Source organism: Schistocerca gregaria, chromosome 2 (genome assembly GCF_023897955.1).
Source record: "Schistocerca gregaria isolate iqSchGreg1 chromosome 2, iqSchGreg1.2, whole genome shotgun sequence".
In the NCBI taxonomy this organism is placed as follows: domain Eukaryota; kingdom Metazoa; phylum Arthropoda; class Insecta; order Orthoptera; family Acrididae; genus Schistocerca; species Schistocerca gregaria.
The window spans coordinates 887,440,517-887,462,581 of record NC_064921.1 but is presented as its reverse complement, the minus strand read 5'-3'; the positions used below and the strand labels follow the sequence as shown (position 1 = coordinate 887,462,581).

The 22,065-nt window shown below is 43.8% G+C and overlaps 1 protein-coding gene across 1 annotated transcript in view; it reads left to right on the top strand.

Moving 5' to 3' along the window:
• The first annotated feature begins 16,163 nt into the window (after nucleotides 1-16,163).
• The window catches only part of LOC126335318 (esterase FE4-like), a 299,162-nt gene continuing 293,260 nt past the window's right edge, over nucleotides 16,164-22,065 (top strand). The window contains exon 1 of the mRNA XM_049998474.1: nucleotides 16,164-17,854. Coding sequence (XP_049854431.1) covers nucleotides 17,768-17,854 — 87 coding nt within the window. The 5' untranslated portion in view covers nucleotides 16,164-17,767. The remainder of the gene's footprint in view (nucleotides 17,855-22,065) is intronic.

Genomic DNA, 22,065 nt, shown 5'->3' with positions numbered 1-22,065 from the left:
TTGCCCAGATGTTTTGCTCGCCATACAAGACAAATAAATGGTTCAAACGGCTCTGAGCACTATGGGACATAACACCGGAGGTTATCAGTCCTCTAGAACTTAGAACTACTTGAACCGAACTAACGTAAGGACATCACGCACATCCATGTCCCAGGCAGGATTCCAACCTGCGACCATAGCAGTCGCGCGGTTCCGGACTGAAGCGCCTTGAACCGCTCGGCCACCGCGGCCGGCATAGAAGACAGGGTTGCCCATCACGTAACGCAACGCGTTACACGTGTGGAAAAAAAGGCCATGTTCAAGTAGTTTGTTTGCAACGGCACAAAAAAGCCAATTTTGACCGCTCCCAGGAAAAAAAAGGCTCATGCACACGCAGTGAACGAATTTCTAGCCGTCGTGTGAAATTTCAGTTAGACTGAAGTGACTCAGTAACGTTGCTTAATAGTGCACGTACGAACAGTCAGGCTCACCACGCTTTTCTAAATCTAGCACGTACCTCACCGCTTAAAAACGATAGGAAATTCCAGTGCTTGGACAGTGTAGGTTGTCTGCAACTTACAAATCTCACCCTAGGACAGTGAATGTTACCGTGTCGAAATCAAGAGACAGTGAGAACATATTCGGCTTAGATGCCTTTGATTTGTTTGGACTTGGCATCCAAGACAATCTACGTTCAGTGTCTGCTTTTGATCCAAAAGTCAATATAGCTGGCTTACTTAAAGAATTTCCTGAATTATTTTATCGTAGATAGTTCATTAATCGGTGTGCTCACTGTGTACGCTGGAAAAATGATAGTTCCGCTTTCTGCCACTAGGTTAAAATATGGCCCTGTAAGCAATTAGAACGTAATGTGGCTCTGGGAAGAGGGGATGAACGGTCAAACACATGATAACAGCCAAAATATCCACGGGTGTACTGCCGGTCTATAGTGTCCAACGGGCACAATATTTCGGCGATCAAACACGTCGCCATCATCAGGTGAACTGACGGACTGAGCTCCTGTGAACGTGCCGGCACGGAGATCCGTACGCTATGGGTGCTCAGGTTCACAGGAGCTCAGTCCGTCAGTTCACCTGATGATGGCGACATGTTTGATCGCCGAAACATTGTGCCCGTTGGACACTATAGACCGGCAGTACACCCGTGGATATTTTGATTATCAAATACGCCGGGAGAAACTCAAGAATCACACATGATAACAGCGGTTCTGCAACGTTTATTAGGTTATAATCCCAATTTACAACACGATTCAGAATGGCCTTCTGACTCAGCAACATGCTGCATCCATAACACAGCATAGCCGACAGTTGCTCGCAGCATATACAGTGTGATCAGAGCGATATGTCATCATATGCTGTCCTTCAGTTCATCAGGAAATACACCCCTGATAGACACGATCATTCAGATATTCCAAGAATTCGCACAAATTTAGGTCGAGGGGTCTGAGAGATGACACATCTTAAAATTACCCAGAGATATTGTGGTCTTTACCGAAGGTTTCTGCAACCAAATCTTTCACTAGGTAAGCGACATGTTGCGTTACTTGAAAATAGTGGTGTGGACACAGTTGCGTTCTTCCAAGGCTGGAATCACGTGTCACACAAGGAGGTTCTTATAACGCGCAGATGTCACTGTACATGTTGCAGGCACTCGAGGTGTCATCTCCTCGAAGAAAAAAGGACAGAGAATGAAGGGGCTTGTGAAACCACACCACACAGCCACAGAAGCTGAGTGCAGTTGATGTTCCTGCAGACCATGTGGCAGAATGAAACCCTGTATGCGATATTTCCGCGCATTCACAGCACTGTTCAGGATGAAATGTGCGTCGTCAGTCCAAAGAATATTCCCCTGTCACGATCATCCATTCCCAAGTGTATCACAAAACGAAAGCAAAGTCATGGCTTGTACCATATCTTGGAACTTCTTTGGGTCTTGTAAGAATACCGGTGTAAAATGCGACACAAAATCTTTTGAACTGTTAACCAGGGAGAGACAATTTCAGTGACACAGCTTGAGCACTGGCTGCAGAATTTGAGACATTTGCTGCACAGTTGGCTATAGCAACAACAACTGCCATGTGAATCAGCGCCTCCCTCTCCCTGCGGCACCTCCAAATTCACCTGTTTCTTCAGATTTCTTGATCGTACTCTTTAGCCTATTTATTGACTCGAACCCTCTTGGCAGCCGTTTCTTTCTGTGATCTTACTGCAATGCTAAGCTGCTATTGCTGCCATTTTGATAAAACAACTTTACCAGCAGTCCTGGGTCTTCCTTTTCAATAACCACTGCGTTTTGCATGAACAACTTCAACCTTTTTTCTCTTTTACATCAATAATCACTTCACAAAAGAAATCAGCGCACATCACCAAGCAACAAACAGCGCGCTAGCTTCAAAACAGGAAACATTTCACATTCTGACTGCTTACAGAGCCATACATTCACCTGGTGTCAAAAGTGGAACTCTTTTTTTCTTTTTAGCATAAACCGCAGGCATAGCAATTAATGAACATACTTAAGATGTTTCGGACTTCTGTGATGTCTACACCCCAGAACTAAAGCACTCGGAACGCCATCAGTTTAATTATAACCACCCGGTATTAACAGTGTATCAGTACCTATTCTGGCTCCGATAATGATCTAAGTAAAGGTCACCACTCACGTCTCTAGAAGAATTGTGTGTGGTAAATTCAAGGTCATCATGCGAGGCCTATCGTTGTCAAGATACGGTCCTCCTCCCCCATCCACACCTCGATAGCAACTGTATGACATAAAAATGGCGGAAAAATGAAGGTCACGCGTCCAGTGGATCAGCACTAGCTCATTTCAAGGTCACCTTTTCCCCATTGATCTCTGTGAATAGATTGACTTAAAAATGGCGGAAAATCAAGTTCCTCCTCCTTCTCTCTCCTTTGTTTCATCATTGTTTCATTATTCAATTTCGTGAGTCTCATTATTCGGGTTCTGTACAAGGTAGTGGAAGGGTGATCATGAAGCGCGAGCAGTAGAAATCGGCTACAACCTCTGGACAGGATGGGAAGCTACAGGAAATTGGTTCCCTTCACCCACTCCTCTAGACGAATTGTGCGACAGGGTTTGGAGGTGGTGAGTTCCGACCTTGTGTGATCTAGAGCCTAAATTATGGCACTGGTTTTTTCCACAGAGGAAATCCAGCAAAAGGATTTTCATACAGCTAAAGCAGTGTCTATTTTTCAAGATGAAGGTCATCAATTACCAAGACTAGAGATCCAAAATGACCAGCTTCAAGATTTTTACCTTAATTAGCACAACTAGCAGAAGAGAACTGGGCATTTTCTGTAAGCACTCCAACATATGACCACCTCCCATTGTTATTTACAATAGAAACTCTAACAGCTGTGTATCCCATTCAAAGATACCAGCCTAGTACTGATTCCTGCTCCACTGCATCAGGGATGCATGCACTGTTGGAAAAATAAAATTGTAAGTATTTGCAAAGAAAACATAGAATATTAATAAATAATAATGAGGGATAGGTTCACTAATACCTACATTCAAATGTGACAGTCTTCTTATTGTGTATGCTTGACATCATTCAAGTATGGGGGCAATCTGCAGTAATATGAAACAAAGAAATAAAAACTTCAACAACCAAAAATGGTAACTACAATTTTATTTATGACTGGTTTTGGCAAATCTATGTTGCTATCACTGGATCTTACGCAAATACACCTCAACATCCACATACATTTCAAAGATTCTTTCATCTATTGTGTAAATATGAGCTTGTGCAGTCAGTGTAACACGCTTGATATTTCACGTAAATCTTGTTTTATTATTGGCATATCGATGTACCACTTTCTTCACATTATAGAATGATGTGTTAAAAATTTGACACTCTATATTGTACATACGACGGTTATGCATTGAGGTGTATTTGCATAAGATCGAAAGATCGAATTATGGCAACCAAGACTCGCTGAAACCGGTCATAAATTAAAATGTAATTAGCGATCTTGACTGTTGAAGTTTTCACTTCGCTGTTTCACAGTCTTCTTATTCTTTTTATTCTGCATGAGGGCGGTGGCTGATACCTGATGACGCTTCATGATGATTCTTTCACCATAGTGTACAGAGGTCGAACGACCAGACTTACACAACTGGACTAGTGTTGTGAGAGAAGAGGGATGGGAGAGAGAGGGCGGAGTTGAGTTTTCATCTATTTGTAAGTCATCCTATTGGCCTAGGTCAATGGGAGGAGAGTGACCTTGAAAGTGGGCTAGTACCAGAATAGTGGGTGGTGACATTTATTTTCACACAATTTTTTATGTCATACAGTTGCCTTAGCGCCGTGGGCCATGCAAGGGGGGTGGAGTTATCTTGCCATGTGATAAGTATCAGGCTACATCATGACCTTGAATTTACCACACAGAAGTGCCCTAGAGGGGTGAAAGGTGAGCTTTACCTAGTTACCTGAGCCAGAACTAGTACTGATAACCTACTAACACTGATTACTTTTCATTCATAAAAAGTTAGCAAGAAGATATTACAACACACAGATATTTTATTTGCTCTTGAAGAATATACTAGATTAGTGTTCAAGAATTCATTGTTTTACTTTATAAGAGTCCACAGGAAAAAACTCAAAAGAAATCACTCAACGAAGGAAAGACGACTGGACGTGATGGGATACATACGCGATTCTACAGAGTATGTGAAATAATTTGCTCTTCTTTCAGCAGTTGGAAGCGCCAAACGTTCCAAATGAATGGAAAAATTCGCAGAACGTCCTTGTTTTCAAGGGCAGTTGCCGAACGGGTACAGAAAATTTATCGAAAAGATCCTCTGTAGAAATCAATATGGATTCCGCAAATAACGATCGTCAGCTCGTTATGTTCGTCCACGATATATAGAAGGCAATAAGTACCGGCGCACTGGTAGGTGCCAAGTTCCTTAACTTCCGCAAGGCGCTGGCCTGGCACATTGTGATCCAGGTATGCTTGTATGTCCCTATGATAGTGCGGTGGGGCGCCATCTTGTTGGGAATAAAACTCATAATTACCGTATAATGCACGAATGACAGGGAATATGGAGTCAGCAAGCATTGTCAGGTACGTTTTTCCAGTAACAGTACCTTCAAAGCGGAAAGGCCCAATGATTCCCCTTGCAGACAAACCACACCACACATTTACACCAGGCAAATTCACAGCTTTTTCAACTGTAATGTGAGGACTATCTTCAGCCCAATACACACAATTGTGCCTATTGAGAGTTCCATTGAGTTTGAATTGGGCTTCATCCGACCAAATTATGCTACCCATAAATTCCTGTTCATGTCTCACCATCTCCTGAACCCATTCACAAAATTCTAACCTTCGATCTGGATGGTCGTCACTTAGCCGTCGCACCAGTCTTGGAATGCACACACGAAACCTGCCTTTCTTCTAATGCATAGCACACTACTAGCACTTACATTACTCTCACGTGCCGCTTGCCTCGAAGATTTTTGAGGCGAAAGCTGAAACAGTTCCAAGACCGCAGTTGTGGAATCATCACCTGTAGCTGTACAAGGTCGCCCTGATCGACCTTTATGCACATCACACACTGTTCCATGAATTTCGAACTTGTCTCGTAGACGTGTAATTGTTAACTTTGAAGGTGATTCTGTACCAGACTCACTTCTCCACTGTCTTCGAACCGCAGCTATATTCTCAAACTTCCAGTACCACTTAATTATCTGCTTCCGCGTTTCAAAGCTCAAACGCACGTCCGCCATGTTGCAGTTAATTCCTTGCCGCTGCTGCCATCTGTTGAAGAAACATAACATTACTTTCTGGCAGATATTTAACCTTGTATAACGGGAAATAAATTGTGCATGACAGTTCAAAGTGTGTATACATTTTTTGACGCACCCTGTATATGTATATGCAGACCGTTACCCCGTCTGAAGAGGTCAATTCACGACTGTGTAATCTCAGCTGAAGTCATGCTTCTCTCCAGTAACTGCCTGACTATAGGGATCCTTGCATTACGGTTTTAACCGCAAGACAGACGTAAGTGGGACGGATCTGGGTGCGTGCCTGAACTCGAGCAGATCTGTAACTCAGCCTACAGAGCGGCTCACGCAAGTGTGTGCGTGGAAATGGCGAAACTCTCGCCCAAGTGCGCGCTACTACGTCACGTGCGCAGTTTCATTCCAAAATCTTGCGTGGCGTGTACCCGGCGAGTACGTTAGTTACAGCTATGTTCCGAGTTAAATCGCATCCAGCAGGTCTTATTATCGCTACTTCTAAACGTGTTACTCGGGTTAAGGAGTTGAGGTACCGTCATAGCCATACATTAAAGACAAGCGAAGTAATTACCCAGGTAACTATCGAAACGTTTTAAGAATGGGGCAGTGAAATATTTGACATATATTGTTGGATACTGTACAGGACTACTACCTTCAGTTGTACCCTCGTTGATTTCATCATTGTTTTGTAGGTCAGTATCATTTTCATCGTCCTCACAGTCAGCTAGAGCTTTTTCAACATTGACAGAAACATCCATGCCAGAGAAATTCGAAATTGGCAGCCCTTGATTCACGGCAATTGAAAGAAGATCATAGTGCCACAAAGATGGTACATAAGTATCACTGAGACATTTGCCACGACACGCACCGTCTCAAACTCGCTTAAATTCCTTTCTAAGCGAGCCCTGTAACTAATTTTCATTTATTTACTTTTATCTTTAAAATTTTTTCAACAGAGTCACACTTTGCTTGGAGGGAAAACTGGTTTGCAAAACGCTACCAACTTAGCATAACCGTCAGTCTTTAAAGCCCTTTTTACGTAGTCTTTGGACCTCACTTTTCATAAGCATTATTGTTCTTTGTATATATATATATATATATATATATATATAGAATGTACGTATGTATATATGAGAGGTGTATGTATGTATGTTCTACGTCTCCTCCTGCACCACTGGACCGGTTTCAACCAAACTTGGTACGTATATGTCTGGAAAGAATAGCTGCGGGGTAAGAACACACTATTTGTCACTGAGGTGGAGGTGAAAGCGCACCTATTCCCAGACTTTATTCATCCAGTATTTGAGAGCAACAAACTTTTCACATAATTTCAAACCTTTGCGAAAATTTCTCTCACTGACAACCTTAAAGTTATTACTTCTTTGCTACTGACTCTGTTCGCAGCACTTTTCACATATTGTGTTCACAAATGCCGCTGAATGTTCCTGTAAAATTATATTACTGTACGGCGCATTGTTCAGTAGATATGGCGTCATAAACACTGAGCTGCCTGAAAAACGAAACTACAGGACGAAATTCGCCAGAGATAAAGGTGAAATATGTGTACAAATGGTGTGAAATATGTTAAATATGCGCGACATATGCGACAAAGCTGCCTATAAAAATTCCTCCTAAGCCCCTAAACTGATTTGAACCAAACTTGGTACACACATTACTTACTATCTGGAAAGAAACATTGTGGGAGTAAGAACCAGCAAGCTCTTATTGGGACGGTGATGATAAAGAGGAGAGGGAATGGTAGCAGAAAGATTGGTTGGTTTGTGGGATTAAAGGGACCAGATGGCAGAAATAGAAGGTAGAGAGAGGTGAGGAGGAGACACATCTAGATGTGGTGTAGGAGGAGGAAATGGACAGAGGAAGAGAGGAAGATGGAGAATGGGAAGAAGAGACAGACAGAGGAAGGAAAATGGACAAGATGGGAGATGGACTGGGAGAGGGGAAAGAGAATATAGGTAGACATATTAGCAGGACGGAATCGACAGAGAAAGAGAAGAGGGACAGAGGATGATGATGACGATGATGATGTTTGGTTTGTGGAGCGCTCAACTGCACGGTTATCAGCGTCCGTACAGAGTCCCAAACTGTACACAGTCGAATTTAGCCACTTTCACGAATGATGATCAGGAAATAATGAGGACAACACAAACACCCAGTCCCCGCACAGAAAAAATCCCCAACCCGACCGGGAATCGAACTTGGGGCCATGTGATCCAGAGGCAGCAACGCTAGCCACTAGACCACGAGCTGCAGACAGGGGAGGAGGAGATAACCTGAGAGAGGGGGTAGAAAAGATGAAAACTGGGAGGGAAAGAGCAGATGGACAGAGAGAGGAGGAGGATATGTGGAGAGAGGAAGGAAAGAAGAGGAGATGAAAAGCGAGAGAGAGAGGAGGAGGAAATAGACTGCGAGAGGGGATGAGGACTGGGCAGAGAGGAAGGATGAGATGCACAGAGAGAGGGGAAGATGAGATGGATAGAGAGAGAGGGCACGGAGACGGAGTGAGAGAGTGGTGAGGAGGAGATGGATTGGGGGAGGGGGGAAGAAGAGGACAGAGAGAGGTGGAGGAGGAGATAGGGAGGTGAGGAGAAGATGGAATGGGACGATGTGGACTTGGTGAAAGGAGGAGGAGATGGACATAAGGAAAGGAGTAGATAGACAGAGAGAGTGCGAGGAGTAGATGGGAAGAGAGGGGGGAAGGAGAAGGTGGACAGAGAATTGGGGATGGAGTAGATGGACAGAGAGGAGGAAGAAGGATATGCAGAGAGAAGGGCGTGGAGGAGATGGACAGAGAGAGAGGGTGAAGAAGGATGTGGACTAATAATTTAACTCCATCCGAACAGGCCTTCAACTCCCAACGGTACTCATAATGGACTAACAGAAATGGAAAAAAAATTTCCCGGACAACGCCAGATACTCAGCCAGTACAGATTTAGTAAAAATGTTCCATATCTCTTCATATACCGTTGAAAGGTCTCTGTTGGATTCCTTTCATGTTAATTTCTTAAATCTGTTGTCATTTACGGCATACATTCCACTTCTAAATTTACTGTGGTGTTTCTGACTATCTGGGAGGAGACTGAGCAGTGGAACGTGTTACTTTTACACATGATCAAGAACGATGTGTCACACTGCAACACTTTAAAACACAGTTTATATGTAATTCATTTCACACAGTCTCATACGGAACCTACATCCACTTTCTTTTATATACTGTATATGGTAAGATACTGTCATCCCCCTTCCCTTCTGTGTGAAAGAATGAATGAGCAAATGTATTTCTAGTTGCATGCTTGATGGTAGCAGACAAGCCTGTCTGCTAGAGAACAGTAGGACCAACGTTGGAACAGGTAGCTCCGCTTTCTAAGAGCAAAGAGGTTACTATTCTTAGTATGGTCCTGTCCGTCCCTTGTCGTGTTGGTATGGGAAGCTGCCTCTCTGGTCACTTCCGTTTTGTATCTGGAAGCACCCTTGGTAGGGACCCAAGGCAGTCTGTCCGCGGCGAGCATCTGAAGTGGTAAGAACTCCGGCTGAGCGCGTCTCTGCTAAGTCCGTAGGACAATGGATTTCTTAAGTTCAGCCTAACTGAAAATTTAATCACCTTTATTTCAGGTTTAGATCTAAAATATCTCATGTTATCTTAAATTGCAACACAGTGTAATTCGAGTGTGAAGTTCAGAATATCTTCCAGCAGTTGCTTTGTCACTACTTTGTGAGTAAAGTGGAACCACATATTTGATGATCTGTAACTCTGACTAAGATCATCAATCTAATGTGCGTGAGAGTATAACGTCTCGTCTTGACAATATTTTTCAATATAGCAACTTTTCTTTATGTTCAACCCACGTAGGGCGTACTTTGTGAGACCAGTACCACGTGCTTATACAATTGTTTGACCCATCAGGTTAATAGTAAGACGACAGTAACCAGTTCGAGGTTTTTCTTTTGTAAATTGCGTTTCGATGTAATTTATTTTAATTATCAAAATTATCGTGGAGTTACATTCTTTGTGTAAACCAAGTTGACCACGTGAAGCACGTGGTGTAATCATCAAAGTAGGCCTCAGCTACTCTTTTCGGGAAGATTTCACAGAGAGTGAGTATGAATTTAGTATACCAGTGAGTGGTAATTTCATGACGGGCAGGATTGCGCTACGAATGTAACGTTTTTGGGTGAACATTGAATCGGTTGGTTGTGGTTAATTTCCTCTTGCATATGTTTCAACGTTCTTCGTGTGTTATTTTATGAATGCAGTGTTGTATGCAGTCTCCCAATCTTGCTCCCTATTTTATGTGTTCTGTAAGGTTACAAACTCACATTTTCACAATCCTAAATAAGGCACCAGTTTAGTTATGAATCAAGTTTAATATGCTGAAAGTTTAACGGAACAATGATCAATGTTAAAATAAATGTCCAAATATAAACTGACTTATTTCTTTTTATTTAAATTCTTTTTATATATATCACCGGTTGTGGTAATATGACTATTAAAAGATTATAATTAATGTTAGTCTGGTTGGGAATTTGGTAAGCTAAACTGGATACCTGGTGAAACAGTTGCTCAGTAATGCAAGGTTAACTTCCCCAGACAGCTCACTGCTTTTAACCCGCTTTTATTCTCTTGAATATCAGCACCGCTTTCAGAACAAATTAATGCATCAACATTACACCGTGGCATCGATTTCAACAAAACTTAGTACAAATATAATTTATTAGTTGGAAAGAAGCACTGTATAAGTAAGAAACAACTGTCTTCCACAGATGTAAGAGTGGGAGTGATAATGGGATGCCTGGAATAATTTCGACCACATTTTGTATATATGAGGGGCAGTGAAATAAAACCGAACACTCGTCTCAACGGTACAATCGAATGGTTCCATTCAAAAGTAGTCACCATACATTTAGCCAATGGAAGATGAGAAGATCAATTTCTGTTTCGCAGAATGTGGTCGGCTGCTGACGGATTCACTACTGCACACACTCTTGCACTTCCTCGTCCGACTGAAAGCGATGTCGACGCATGTCTTTCTTCACGTTGCGAAAGATGTGAAAATCGTGCAGTGAAAGATCCGGAGGACGCCGCAGTGTTTCGCAACCAAATCACTAAAGCGTAGCCTTCGTCCATTTGCCTGTGCTGGGGTTGGCGTTATCGTGCTACAGGAAAATTCTGTCCGATAGCATTCCTGGCCGTTTTACTTTATAGCGCATCGCAGTTTCTGCAAAGTGTTTTCATAGCGCTGCGCACTGATTGTACTTTCACGCCCGAGGAACTCGACCAGTAGAGAGACACTACAGTCGAGAAGGTCATCATGATCTTACCGAACTTGTGTGAACAGCTTTGTATTTCTTTGGCGTGGGAGATGTGGGAGGTTTCCACTGTTGGCTTGTCTGTTGCCTCACGCTGCCGGAATGGTGTCGGATGGAATCACCCGCCCCTACACTGTCAATTTGACGAAAGCTACGCTGCGGCCATTTGGTTGGGAAACACTGCAACATTCTCCGTACAGCTCGTATCTTTCACCATGTGATATACACGTCTTTTGCGACTTGAAGAAAGACGTGCGTGGACGTCGCTTTCAGTCGGACAAGGAAGTACAAGAGTGGGTGCCGGTGTGTATCCTTCAGCGGCCGACTGCGTCTACGAAACAGGAACTGATCATCTCTTCTTCCAATGGGATAAATGTCTTAACATGTGTGGTAATTACTTTTGAATGGAACCATTCCAAGGTCCCGATATGGCGTGTGTTCGGTTTTCATTTAACTGTCCCTTAGGCGTGATTCACTATTTATACTAAAACACTGTTTGGGTAATATAACCTACCAACCTCCCGTAGGGTGAGTGTGGAGTTGAGGAGCCGTGACGTGCAAAATATTCGATAATGACCAATATTACTATCGAATCCATAGTTTCTGGGGTCCCTAGGCTCTTTGATGGCAACCATTGTGATATATGAAGATGGTATCTGTTCTTTCGGACATGTCCGACAGAACAGATACCATCTTTATACGAGGTGAGTCACCTAACAGTACCGCTGGATATATTTCGTAAACCACATCAAATACTGACGAACCGATTCCACAGACCGAACGTGAGGAGAGGGGCTAGTGTAATTGTTTAATACAAACCATACAAAAATGCACGGAAGTATGTTTTTTAACATAAACCTACGTTTTTTTAATGGAACCACGTTAGTTTTGCTAGCACATCTGAACATATAAACAAATACGTAATCAGTGCCGTTTGTTGCATTGTAAAATGTTAATTACATCCGGAGATATTGTAACCTAAAGTTGACCCTTGAAACCTCCGACGTTCAGTTGCGTGTTGTAACAAACACGCGCCACGGTCGGCGAGCAGCATCTGCACGGATATGTTTACGATGACGACCGTGTTTACGAGTGTGGCTGTAGTGCACTGTTGTGGTTTGGTCTAGCTGTCGCAGTGTCCGCATGTAGCGCTTGCTGCTATTGTTATTCTGGATTCGGCTCCGCACGCAGACCAACTGTCGTATACCGTGTTACCAGACGTCTGTGATAGTGTAGTGTTGTAGGAACTGTGACCATGGTGTATTCGAATTCTGAAAAGGCGGAGATGATACTCATCTATGGCGAGTGTCGACGAAATGCAGCTGAAGCCTGCAGGGTGTATGCAGAACGGTACACGGACAGAGAGCATCCAACGTGCCGCACATTGCAAAATATCTACCGCCAACTGTATGCAACAGGTATGGTCGTAGCACGCAAACGGGTCCGTAACAGGCCCGTCACAGGAGAAGCGGGTGCAGTTGGTGTGTTAGCTGCTGTTTCCATGAACCCACACATGAGAACACGGGACATTGCGAGAGCCGGTGGACTGAGTCAAAGTAGTGTCATGCGTATACTGCATCGTCACCGCTTTCACCCGTTTCATGTGTCGCTACATCAGCAATTACATGGTGATGAATTTAATCATCGAGTGCAATTCTGTCAATGGGCATTAACAGAGAATGCGTTGCAGTTCTACCTGTTTACCGATGAAGCGGGTTTCACAAACCACGGGGCAGCGAATCTACGGAACATGCATTACTGGTCCGTGAACAGTCCTCACTGGCTCAGACAGGTAGAGCGACAGCGACCGTGGACTGTAAATGTATGGTGCGGAATCATTGGCGACCACCTCATTGGCCCTCACTTCATTGCAGGGGCCCAAACAGCTGCAACATACATCGCGTTTCTACAGAATGATCTGCCAACGTTGCTCGAAAATGTCCCACTGGAAACGCGGTGACGTATGTGGTATCAGCATGATGGTGCACCTACACATTCCGCAATTAACACTAGGCTGACCCTTGACTGGGTGTTCGACGGGCGTTTCATAGGACGTGGAGGACGCATAAATTAGCCAGCCCCTTCTCCTGATCTTACACCTCTGGACCCCTTTCTGTGGGGTACGTTAAAGGAGAATGTGTACCGTGATGTGCCTACAACCCCAGGGGATATGAAACAACGTATTGTGGCAGCCTGCGGCGACATTACACCAGATGTACTGCGGCGTGTAAGACATTCATTACGCCAGAGATTGCAATTGTGTGCAGCAAATGATGGCCACCACATTGAATATCTACTGGCCTGACATGTCGGGACACACTCTGTTCCACTCCGTAATTGAAAACGGAAACCACGTGTGTACGTGTATTTCACCCCTCATGGTAATGTGCATGTGCGTCAGTGAAAAAGACCAATAGAAAGGTGTTAACATGTGGACGTAATGTGCTGTTCCAGTCTCTTGTGTACATAAGCTCCATCACCGTTCCCTTTGGATCCCTACGTAATTCGGTGCTCTCCGATACACACGATCGAACAGCGGAGGAGTGGTATTCAAACGTCAAATTTAGGTTACAATATCTCCCGATGTAATTAACATTTTACAATGCAACAAACGGCACTGATTAATTATTTGTTTATATGTTCAGATGTGCTAACAAAACTAACTGGGTTCCATTTAAAAAAAACGTAGGTTTGTGTTAAAAAACATACTTCCGTGCATTTTTGTATGGTTTGTATTAACCAATTACACTAGCCCCTCTCCTCACGTTCGGTCTGTGGAATCGATTGGTCAGTATTTGATGTGGTTTACGAAATATATCCAGCGGTACTGATAGGTGACTCTCCCTGTATATGGTTCACCGGCCATTTGACTATCTTCTTCTGTACGGATGCACAAACAGAGCCCGAACTCTTATGGGAATCGGCAGTAAAGTCGCGAGTAATGAGTGTAATGGGCAGGGGCACTTTAAACATAGTGCGGGACAATAAGGATTCGAACCTGCGACCGTAGCGGTCGCGCGGTTCCAAACTGTAGCGCCTAGAACCGCTCGGTCACTCCGGCCGGCCTCGCCCCTAAATGAGTGAGTATGTGAGAAAGGGGGAGAGGACAGGAAGAGGGAGAGGGTATGCAGTGCCTGAAGCAATTTCTACGGAACTTGACACACACATCATTTGCAGTCTGGCAAAAAACTGTTGCGAGTGTAAAACCCCACTAATACCCCTGTCGCTGACGGTGGGACTGAAAATAGGGTGACGTAAAATCATAGCTCAGGGACACTTGGAGCAACATCAACCAAAAATGGTATTCTCGCATACATGACTCATTTTTTGTATAAAGATACTGTGCAGTGACATACACCTACTACCCCTAATGATGGGAATGGGGATGAGAAAGGGGTGATAAAAGTTCTAAAATGATCTGCTGGTACTTCTTTCCCGTGCTTAGTGAACTTGGAATATGTTAGACGTATAAAGTGCAAATTTCCTTAAAAGTATGAAGTGCAATTTTTCTCTTGTTTGCACTGTTCAGTGTGTCAACGAGGTTGAAAGAATGAGCACTGCAGCGACCAATAATTCTGTCAGCATGTTTCGGGGCCAAAGATAAAGCCACACGGCACAGTATCACAGGCGAATTTAATATTCTCTCTGGAGTGGTATGGCGTAAAACAGCAGAGAATCAGATACAATTAAATGTGGGCAACATACATGACATACGCACACGCGGGAGAAGCCACTGTTTTAATCTGCCAGGAAGTTTCATACAGTTTTAATCTGCCAGGAAGTTTCATATCAGCGCACACTCCGCTGCAGAGTGAAAATCTCATTCTGGAAATATCCCCGAGGCTGTGGCTAAGCCATGTCTCCACAGTATCCTTTCTTTCAGGAGTGCTAGTTCTGCATGTTTCGCAGAAGAGCTTCTGTAAAGTTTGGAAGGTAGGAGACGGATACTGGCAGAAGTAAAGCTGTGAGTACCGGGCGTGAGTCGTGCTTCGGTAGCTCAGTTGGTAGAGCACTTGCCCGCGAAAGGCAAAGGTCCAGAGTTCGAGTCTCGGTCGGGCACACAGTTTTAATCTGCCAGGAAGTTTCATATCAGCGCACACTCCGCTGCAGAGTGAAAATCTCATTCTATATTTTATTTAATTGCTGGACCATCAACACCAATGAGTGTTTTGCAGAAATATACCACATTCTCAAAATTACTTTTACTATCTTACGCATCATTTAAAGTCGTTAAGATAGTACCTGCAGATTTTATTTAATTGCAAACTTTCATTTATAAATTCATATGTTACTTTCATAATTCGCAATTGCCGAGTGATAGAAACCTTCGACCATTAGACTCATGTGTGTATTTTTATCGTATACTGTAGACTCAGCAGTATTTGGCCTGTAATGCGGCAACTACGTATCCCAGCCCCTAGACAACGAAACCAGCCAAATCATTTAGTCGGACGGTGCGTAGTTGTTTGAAAGCCAACACGACTACGATATTTTCATCCTCAGTACGTCACAAACCCACTCTTGGCCTAAACGGTCTCTTTCTGGCAATACATTTATCGTGTGACAACGTCGATCGATTTTGCAGAAGAAAACTAACTGATTTGAATTTCATTGATTGTCGTCCGAGGGAATGTGATTCGCTACAGCGTGACAGCGCGTGTGGTGGCGTACTGACTTGAAAAGATCGGTCGTCTTCTGACGATGTCAGTCGTCGGCGGAATCGGGCGATGTTGGCGCCACTGTGACCACGGCCTAGAACAGGCTCCACCTCGCGCCGCCGTCCGTGAGCACGGCCAAGCATCCTAGAAATGCGAACCCGTCCGTGCTGACGCAAGACGTCCGTCTCCCATCTCGTTAAGACCCCCAAGTTAAGCGACCCAGTGGCACGTGCCTAGCCCGTGCCGACTGACAGGTTGCGCCTGGGGGGCTCAGAACGTGGAGAGTGACCGCAAGCCGGCCCATCAAAAGCGCGGTGAGGCGGCAGGGCGGCAGGGCGGCGCCCCCCCCTCCCCCCCTCCTCCCTCACCTTCAGCTCGACACCTGCACTGGCGCCAGAGCTTTCGCCGCAGTTGCATACGCGCCGTCGGCAGTGGTGAGCGCAGCCGGCAGAGTAAGCGGGCTCAACTGCGCTCTGACACGCACGTGTGGGGGCGACCGCGGTGGAGGTGTTCCTAATCGCGCTCGAGCTGCATATCACTGGCGGTATTTCCTCAGTGAGATTCACTCCCAAACAATAAACTGCACGTGCCCACGACAACAGGTTATTAGCACCACACGAACAGTTGTTCACAATCCAAACTGCAGCCTGCGAGGCCTGTTTCTTCACAATCACTTCACTGTACGGTTACCAGGTTCGATTCGCGGTACTATCGTCCACAAACCGCTAGGAAGTCCTCGCAGAGACATTACTGTTGACTGCGCTTCATAATCTGAAACGAGAGTAACAATTAACAGTTCTCACAAAATTACGGACGCTTATTTTTAGTGATAGGTACGACAGAACCTAAAGCAAAGACCACGATAGTTACCTCTTGCTACAGAGGGTGAACGAGGAACCTCATCTGAGAACTTCACCTTTTCCCATCAGCCATATCGTCAATTGCAATAGTGTTTACTGACTCTCGTGGTTCGTAGACTGACGCCGGAAACATTTGCACTGGCGGCTTGAGTGAAAATAAACGCGAAAGTTTCAGCACCGTAATTTACGTAAAACTCACGAACAATCTCAAAACCGTAGATGGTTTTTCTTCAACATTCCCTAACAGGTAGGAAACATTTCTGTTCGACATGAGTATACAACTGTGCTCTGTGGATATCGTTATATCAGTAAGTAACTAACTGACCCGACGAATGCGAAAAGCAGCTACTATTTTTACCTTTTCGTCAGACTGTGTTCCTGCGTCAAAATTTACAAACGATACGCAGATTTTGTTCTGATTATACATGAGACAAAGCTGGCTACATAAATAGCTTTATAGGATAGTGAAATTTAAGGTAAACTGTGTACCGAACTTGATGATAATACCACAAGAAATGTAATGTTACCAGTGCTTACGTTGCATCAGCGTCAAGTTATAATACAATCTGAGACAACAGGAACAAATGCTTTTTCGCTGTATTTTGTTATTAAAAAACAGTCTGTAATACTCCGGGTAACACATATAATTTTGTGCAAAGATAAATGAGTGAATAAAAGCTCCAATCCAACAACCACAAATTTTTATTCCTTTGAGGGTGTGGTCCAGACCGTATTGGCATATTAGTAGGTGCTTGGTATAAAAAGGATACGATAAACTGTACAATCGCTAAATTCTCGGCCCATCAGTAGACGGTACTCAGAATAAGTAGCTAATCTCATATAGCCACTGGTACCGTCACAACAGACAGTCAGAATTTCCCGTGGTTTTGGATTACGTTTGAAGTTTGCTGTTCCATGTACGTCCCATCATGAAAGTCGCCACTACGAGACGCAATAAAATAGTGTGGTAGCTATAAAATACACACTTTAAGATATAGGACCACCAACAGGCCACAGTTCAGAGTTCAGCTCGTGAATACGTCGCCCGTTGTTGGGCATTTCAAAGAGTGTGACGACCGCCTGGATCCTCCCACGCCTCAGTCGAGCAGCAGCCAGCGCTTCCAGCCTCCAGAGGTTGTCCAGCAGCTGCGACCGCGATGCCTCTACCCAGTGGCATGGCGCTGGCCTCGGCCGTGACTTTCGCGGCCAACTTCCTCATCTACAATGCCATCGACTACACTCCGGTGAGTCTGCAGAAAACCGTAGCTAATCTCTCTCGTGATCACTTGATTCTGTGCCGGCATGCCACGTGTACTCGTGTTAAGACCGGTCGGTGCAGGGCCGGTTTAAGGCCATGCTGCGCCCATAATGAACGTCGAGGCTCCTCTTCAACAATGTGTACTCATATTTTTTTAGATGTATTATTTTATACAGAATATCTGATGACAATTTCTTGACAATGTTGACTGGAATACTCTCTTTCAAATTCTGAAAGTGGCAAGGGTAAAATACAGGGAGCGAAAGGCTATTTACAATTTGTACAGAGACCAAATGGCAATTGTAAGTAAGGTGTTTAGATTTTTATGTGGGTAACGTCACGTAGCGCTCTGTATGAAAATCACTGGATGTGCTGTGTGCAGTCTGTGGCTGGTTGACATTGTTGGAATATTCGCTATTGTAGTGTTGGACAGTTGGATGTGAACAGCGCGTAGCGTTGCGCAGTTGGAGGTGAGCCGCCAGCAGTGGTGGATGTGGGGAGAGATGGCAGAGTTTTGAGAGTGTTGTGTGTCCATCAGAAACAGTAAATTTGTAAGATTGGGTATCATGAACTGATATATACAGGGTGTTACAAAAAGGTACGGCCAAACTTTCAGGAAACATTCCTCATACACAAAGAAAGAAAAGATGTTATGTGGACATGTGTCCGGAAACACTTAATTTCCATGTTAGAGCTCATTTTAGTTTCGTCCACCTACGCTCAATGGAGCACGTTATCATGATTTCATACAGGATACTCTACCTGTGCTGCTAGAACATGTGCCTTTACAAGTACGACACAACATGTGGTTCATGCACGATGGAGCTCCTGCACATTTCAGTCGAAGTGTTCGTACGCTTCTCAACAACAGATTCGGTGACCGATGGATTGGTAGAGGCGGACCAATTCCATAGCCTCCACGCTCTCCTGACCTCAACCCTCTTGACTTTCATTTATGGGGGCATTTGAAAGCTCTTGTCTACGCAACCCCGGTACCAGATGTAGAGACTCTTCGTGCTCTTATTGTGGACGGCTGTGATACAATATGCCATTCTCCAGGGCTGCATCAGCGATTCCATACGACGGAGGGTGGATGCATGTATCCTCGCTGACGGAGGACATTTTGGACATTTCCTGTAACAAAGAGTTTGAAGTCACGCTTGTACGTTCAGTTGCTGTGTGTATCCATTCCATGATTAATTTGATTTGAAGAGAAGTAATAAAATGAGCTCTAACATGGAAAGTTAGCGTTTCCGGACACTTGTCCACATAACATATTTTCTTTCTTTGTGTATGAGGAATGTTTCCTGAAAGTTTGGCCGTACCTTTTTGTAACACCCTGTATATTATGATTTTTGAACACTATTAAGGTAAATTGTTTGTTCTCTATCATAATCTTTCATTTGCTAAGTATGCCTATCAGTAGTTAGTGCCTTCAGTAGTTAGAATCTTTTATTTAGCTGGCAGTATTGGCGCTCGCTGTATTGCAGTAGTCCGAGTAATGAAGATTTTTGTGAGTGATTCATGAAAGGTATAGGTTATTGTTAGTCAGGACCATTCTTTTGTAGGGTTTGTTGGAAGTCAGATTGCGTTGCGCTAAAAAAACATATTGTGGGTCAGTTTACTGTTGATCAGAATAAGTTCAAATGGCTGTGAGCACTATGGGACTTAACATCTGTGGTCATTAGTCCCCCAGAACTTAGAACTACTTAAACCTAACTAACGTAAGGACATCACACACATCCATGCCCGAGGCAGGATTCGAACCTGTGAACGTAGCAGTCACGCGGTTCCGTACTGAGCGCCTTAACCGCGAGACCACCGCGGCCGGCTCAGAATAAATCAAGAGAGAAATGTCTGAGTACGTTCAGTTTTGCTCAGCTGTTTGAAAATCGAATATCGTAAGAGGTTTACCAGCACTGTCATTCATCAATTTTTCTAAGGGATGTTCCACAATTATATGAGTCGATGGGCATGAAAGGGAAGTAGTGGTTGGGAAGGGAGTGAGACAGGGTTGAGCCTATCCCCGATCTTATTCAATCTGTATATTGAGCAATCAGTAAAGGAAACAAAAGAAAAGTTCGGAGTAGGAATTAAAGTCCAAGGAGAAGAAACAAAAACTTTGAGGTTCGCCGATGGCATTGTAATTCTGTCAGAGACAGCAAAGGACCTGGAAGAGCAGCTGAACGGAATGGACAGTGTCTTAAAAGAAGGATATAAGATGAACATCAACAAAAGCAAAACGAGGATAATGGAATGTAGTCGAATTAACTCGGATGATGCTGAGGATATTAAATTAGGAAATGAGACACTTCAAATAGTAAAGGAGTTTTGCTATTTGGGGAGCAAAATAACTGATGATGGTCGAAGTAGAGAGGATATAAAATGTAGACTGGCAATGGCAAGGAAAGCATTTCTGAAGAAGAGAAATTTGTTAACATGGAGTATAGATTTAAGTGTCAGGAAGTCGTTTCTGAAAGTATTTGTATGGAGTGTAGCCATGTATGGAAGTGAAACATGGACGATAAATAGTTTGGACAAGAAGAGAATAGAAGCTTTCGAAATGTGGTGCTACAGAAGATTGCTGAAGATTATGGGTAGATCACATAACTAATGAGGAGGTACTGAATAGAACTGGAGATAAGAGAAATTTGTGGCGCAACTTGACTAGAAGAAGGGATCGGTTGGTAGGACATATTTTGAGACACCAAGGGATCACCAATTTAGTATTGGAGGGAAGCGGGGAGGGTAAGAATCGTAGAGGGAGACCGAGAGATGAGTACACTAAGCAGATTCAGAAGGATGTAAGTTGCAGTAGGTACTGGGAGATGAAGAAGCTTGCACAGGATAGAGTAACATGGAGAGCTGCATCAAACCAGTCTCTGGACTGAAGACCACAACAACAACATCTTATCGTACGCCATGAAGTGCACTTGAAAAGCTTTTATTTGCCAGACCGGTATTGGAGTATACAACCAATCATCAGCGCATCTGATTCAGAAGATGAATAGCACATGTATGCTATGCATACCTATATCGATAACACAAACGCTTAGTATACGCTGAATTAGGGAAAAATATTATTGTGCACGTATAAACCAAACAATATGCCTGTAAGGTATAAAATCATTACGATTATTAAAAATGATGTTGGTCATCAAACGCAGTGAATACTTAAAAATATAACTACAGCCCTTTGTGGCAGTGCTGCTCCAGCGAGCAGAGCTAGACTCCGACCTTGGAGCTTCTGGGTTCAGTCCTCGGTATGGGCGATTTTTCCTCGTCCCAGTGTCTCCAGGACGGCACGGGCCACACTCAGGCTGTTCTCAAAAAATGAATACGACAGAGCTTTCCTGGGCATAAGGGCGGCGAGGGGAAAGAATGGGTCCCTCAGTCCAAGCTCATATATTCTGGTTACATTGCATGGGGGCTTAATTAAATAAAATGCTAATAATTTTAATTTTAGCCGCTGTTTGTCCGATTACGAAGTCTCGTAACCGGTTGGCCCTGACTAGTAGTACTCCGCAATCTGACTGCACAGAATAACAACAAAGAAGGAAAGGAAATTTCCGTTAACACAATTAATTAATTAAGTCCCCAGCAACTATAAAAGCTACGAAACAACAAAGCACAAATGTAACTGCTCTGTGTGCGGAAGTGTGATTCAACGTACACATCTGGCACGGTTTTTCCACGATAAGACAAGATATTTTAAACACCATTTACACTAAAGTAATTAAAAAAACAGAAATACTATAATTGCATATAGTAACCAGAATTACAGTCTAATACAAGAACACGAGCCAGATGCTTTGTTGACTGAACCTGTGACCAAGAAGCACTGTTATTTACGACATTTAAAAATAAAAAAAAATTCTTTACCTTCATATATATTGGCGAAAAAATACACTCTGATCATTACAACATCCCCAATCGAACAACATACGGTGTCTTGCCCAACAGAACAACTGCACACGACATGCTCACAACTAGTACTCTATCGACATCGTCTCAACAAGCACCCCTACCTCAGAACTACCACTGCCCACAGCAACTTCTCAGCTGCAACTGCCAGTGGAGGCGGCTGAATAATACTCCTTGGCGCAATCTTTGGCGCTGTGACTCAGTGTAGCCACATTTCAACATCGCATGGCGAATATCGAAGAGTTTCACTTTGCCGGATTTATGGAAATGTCT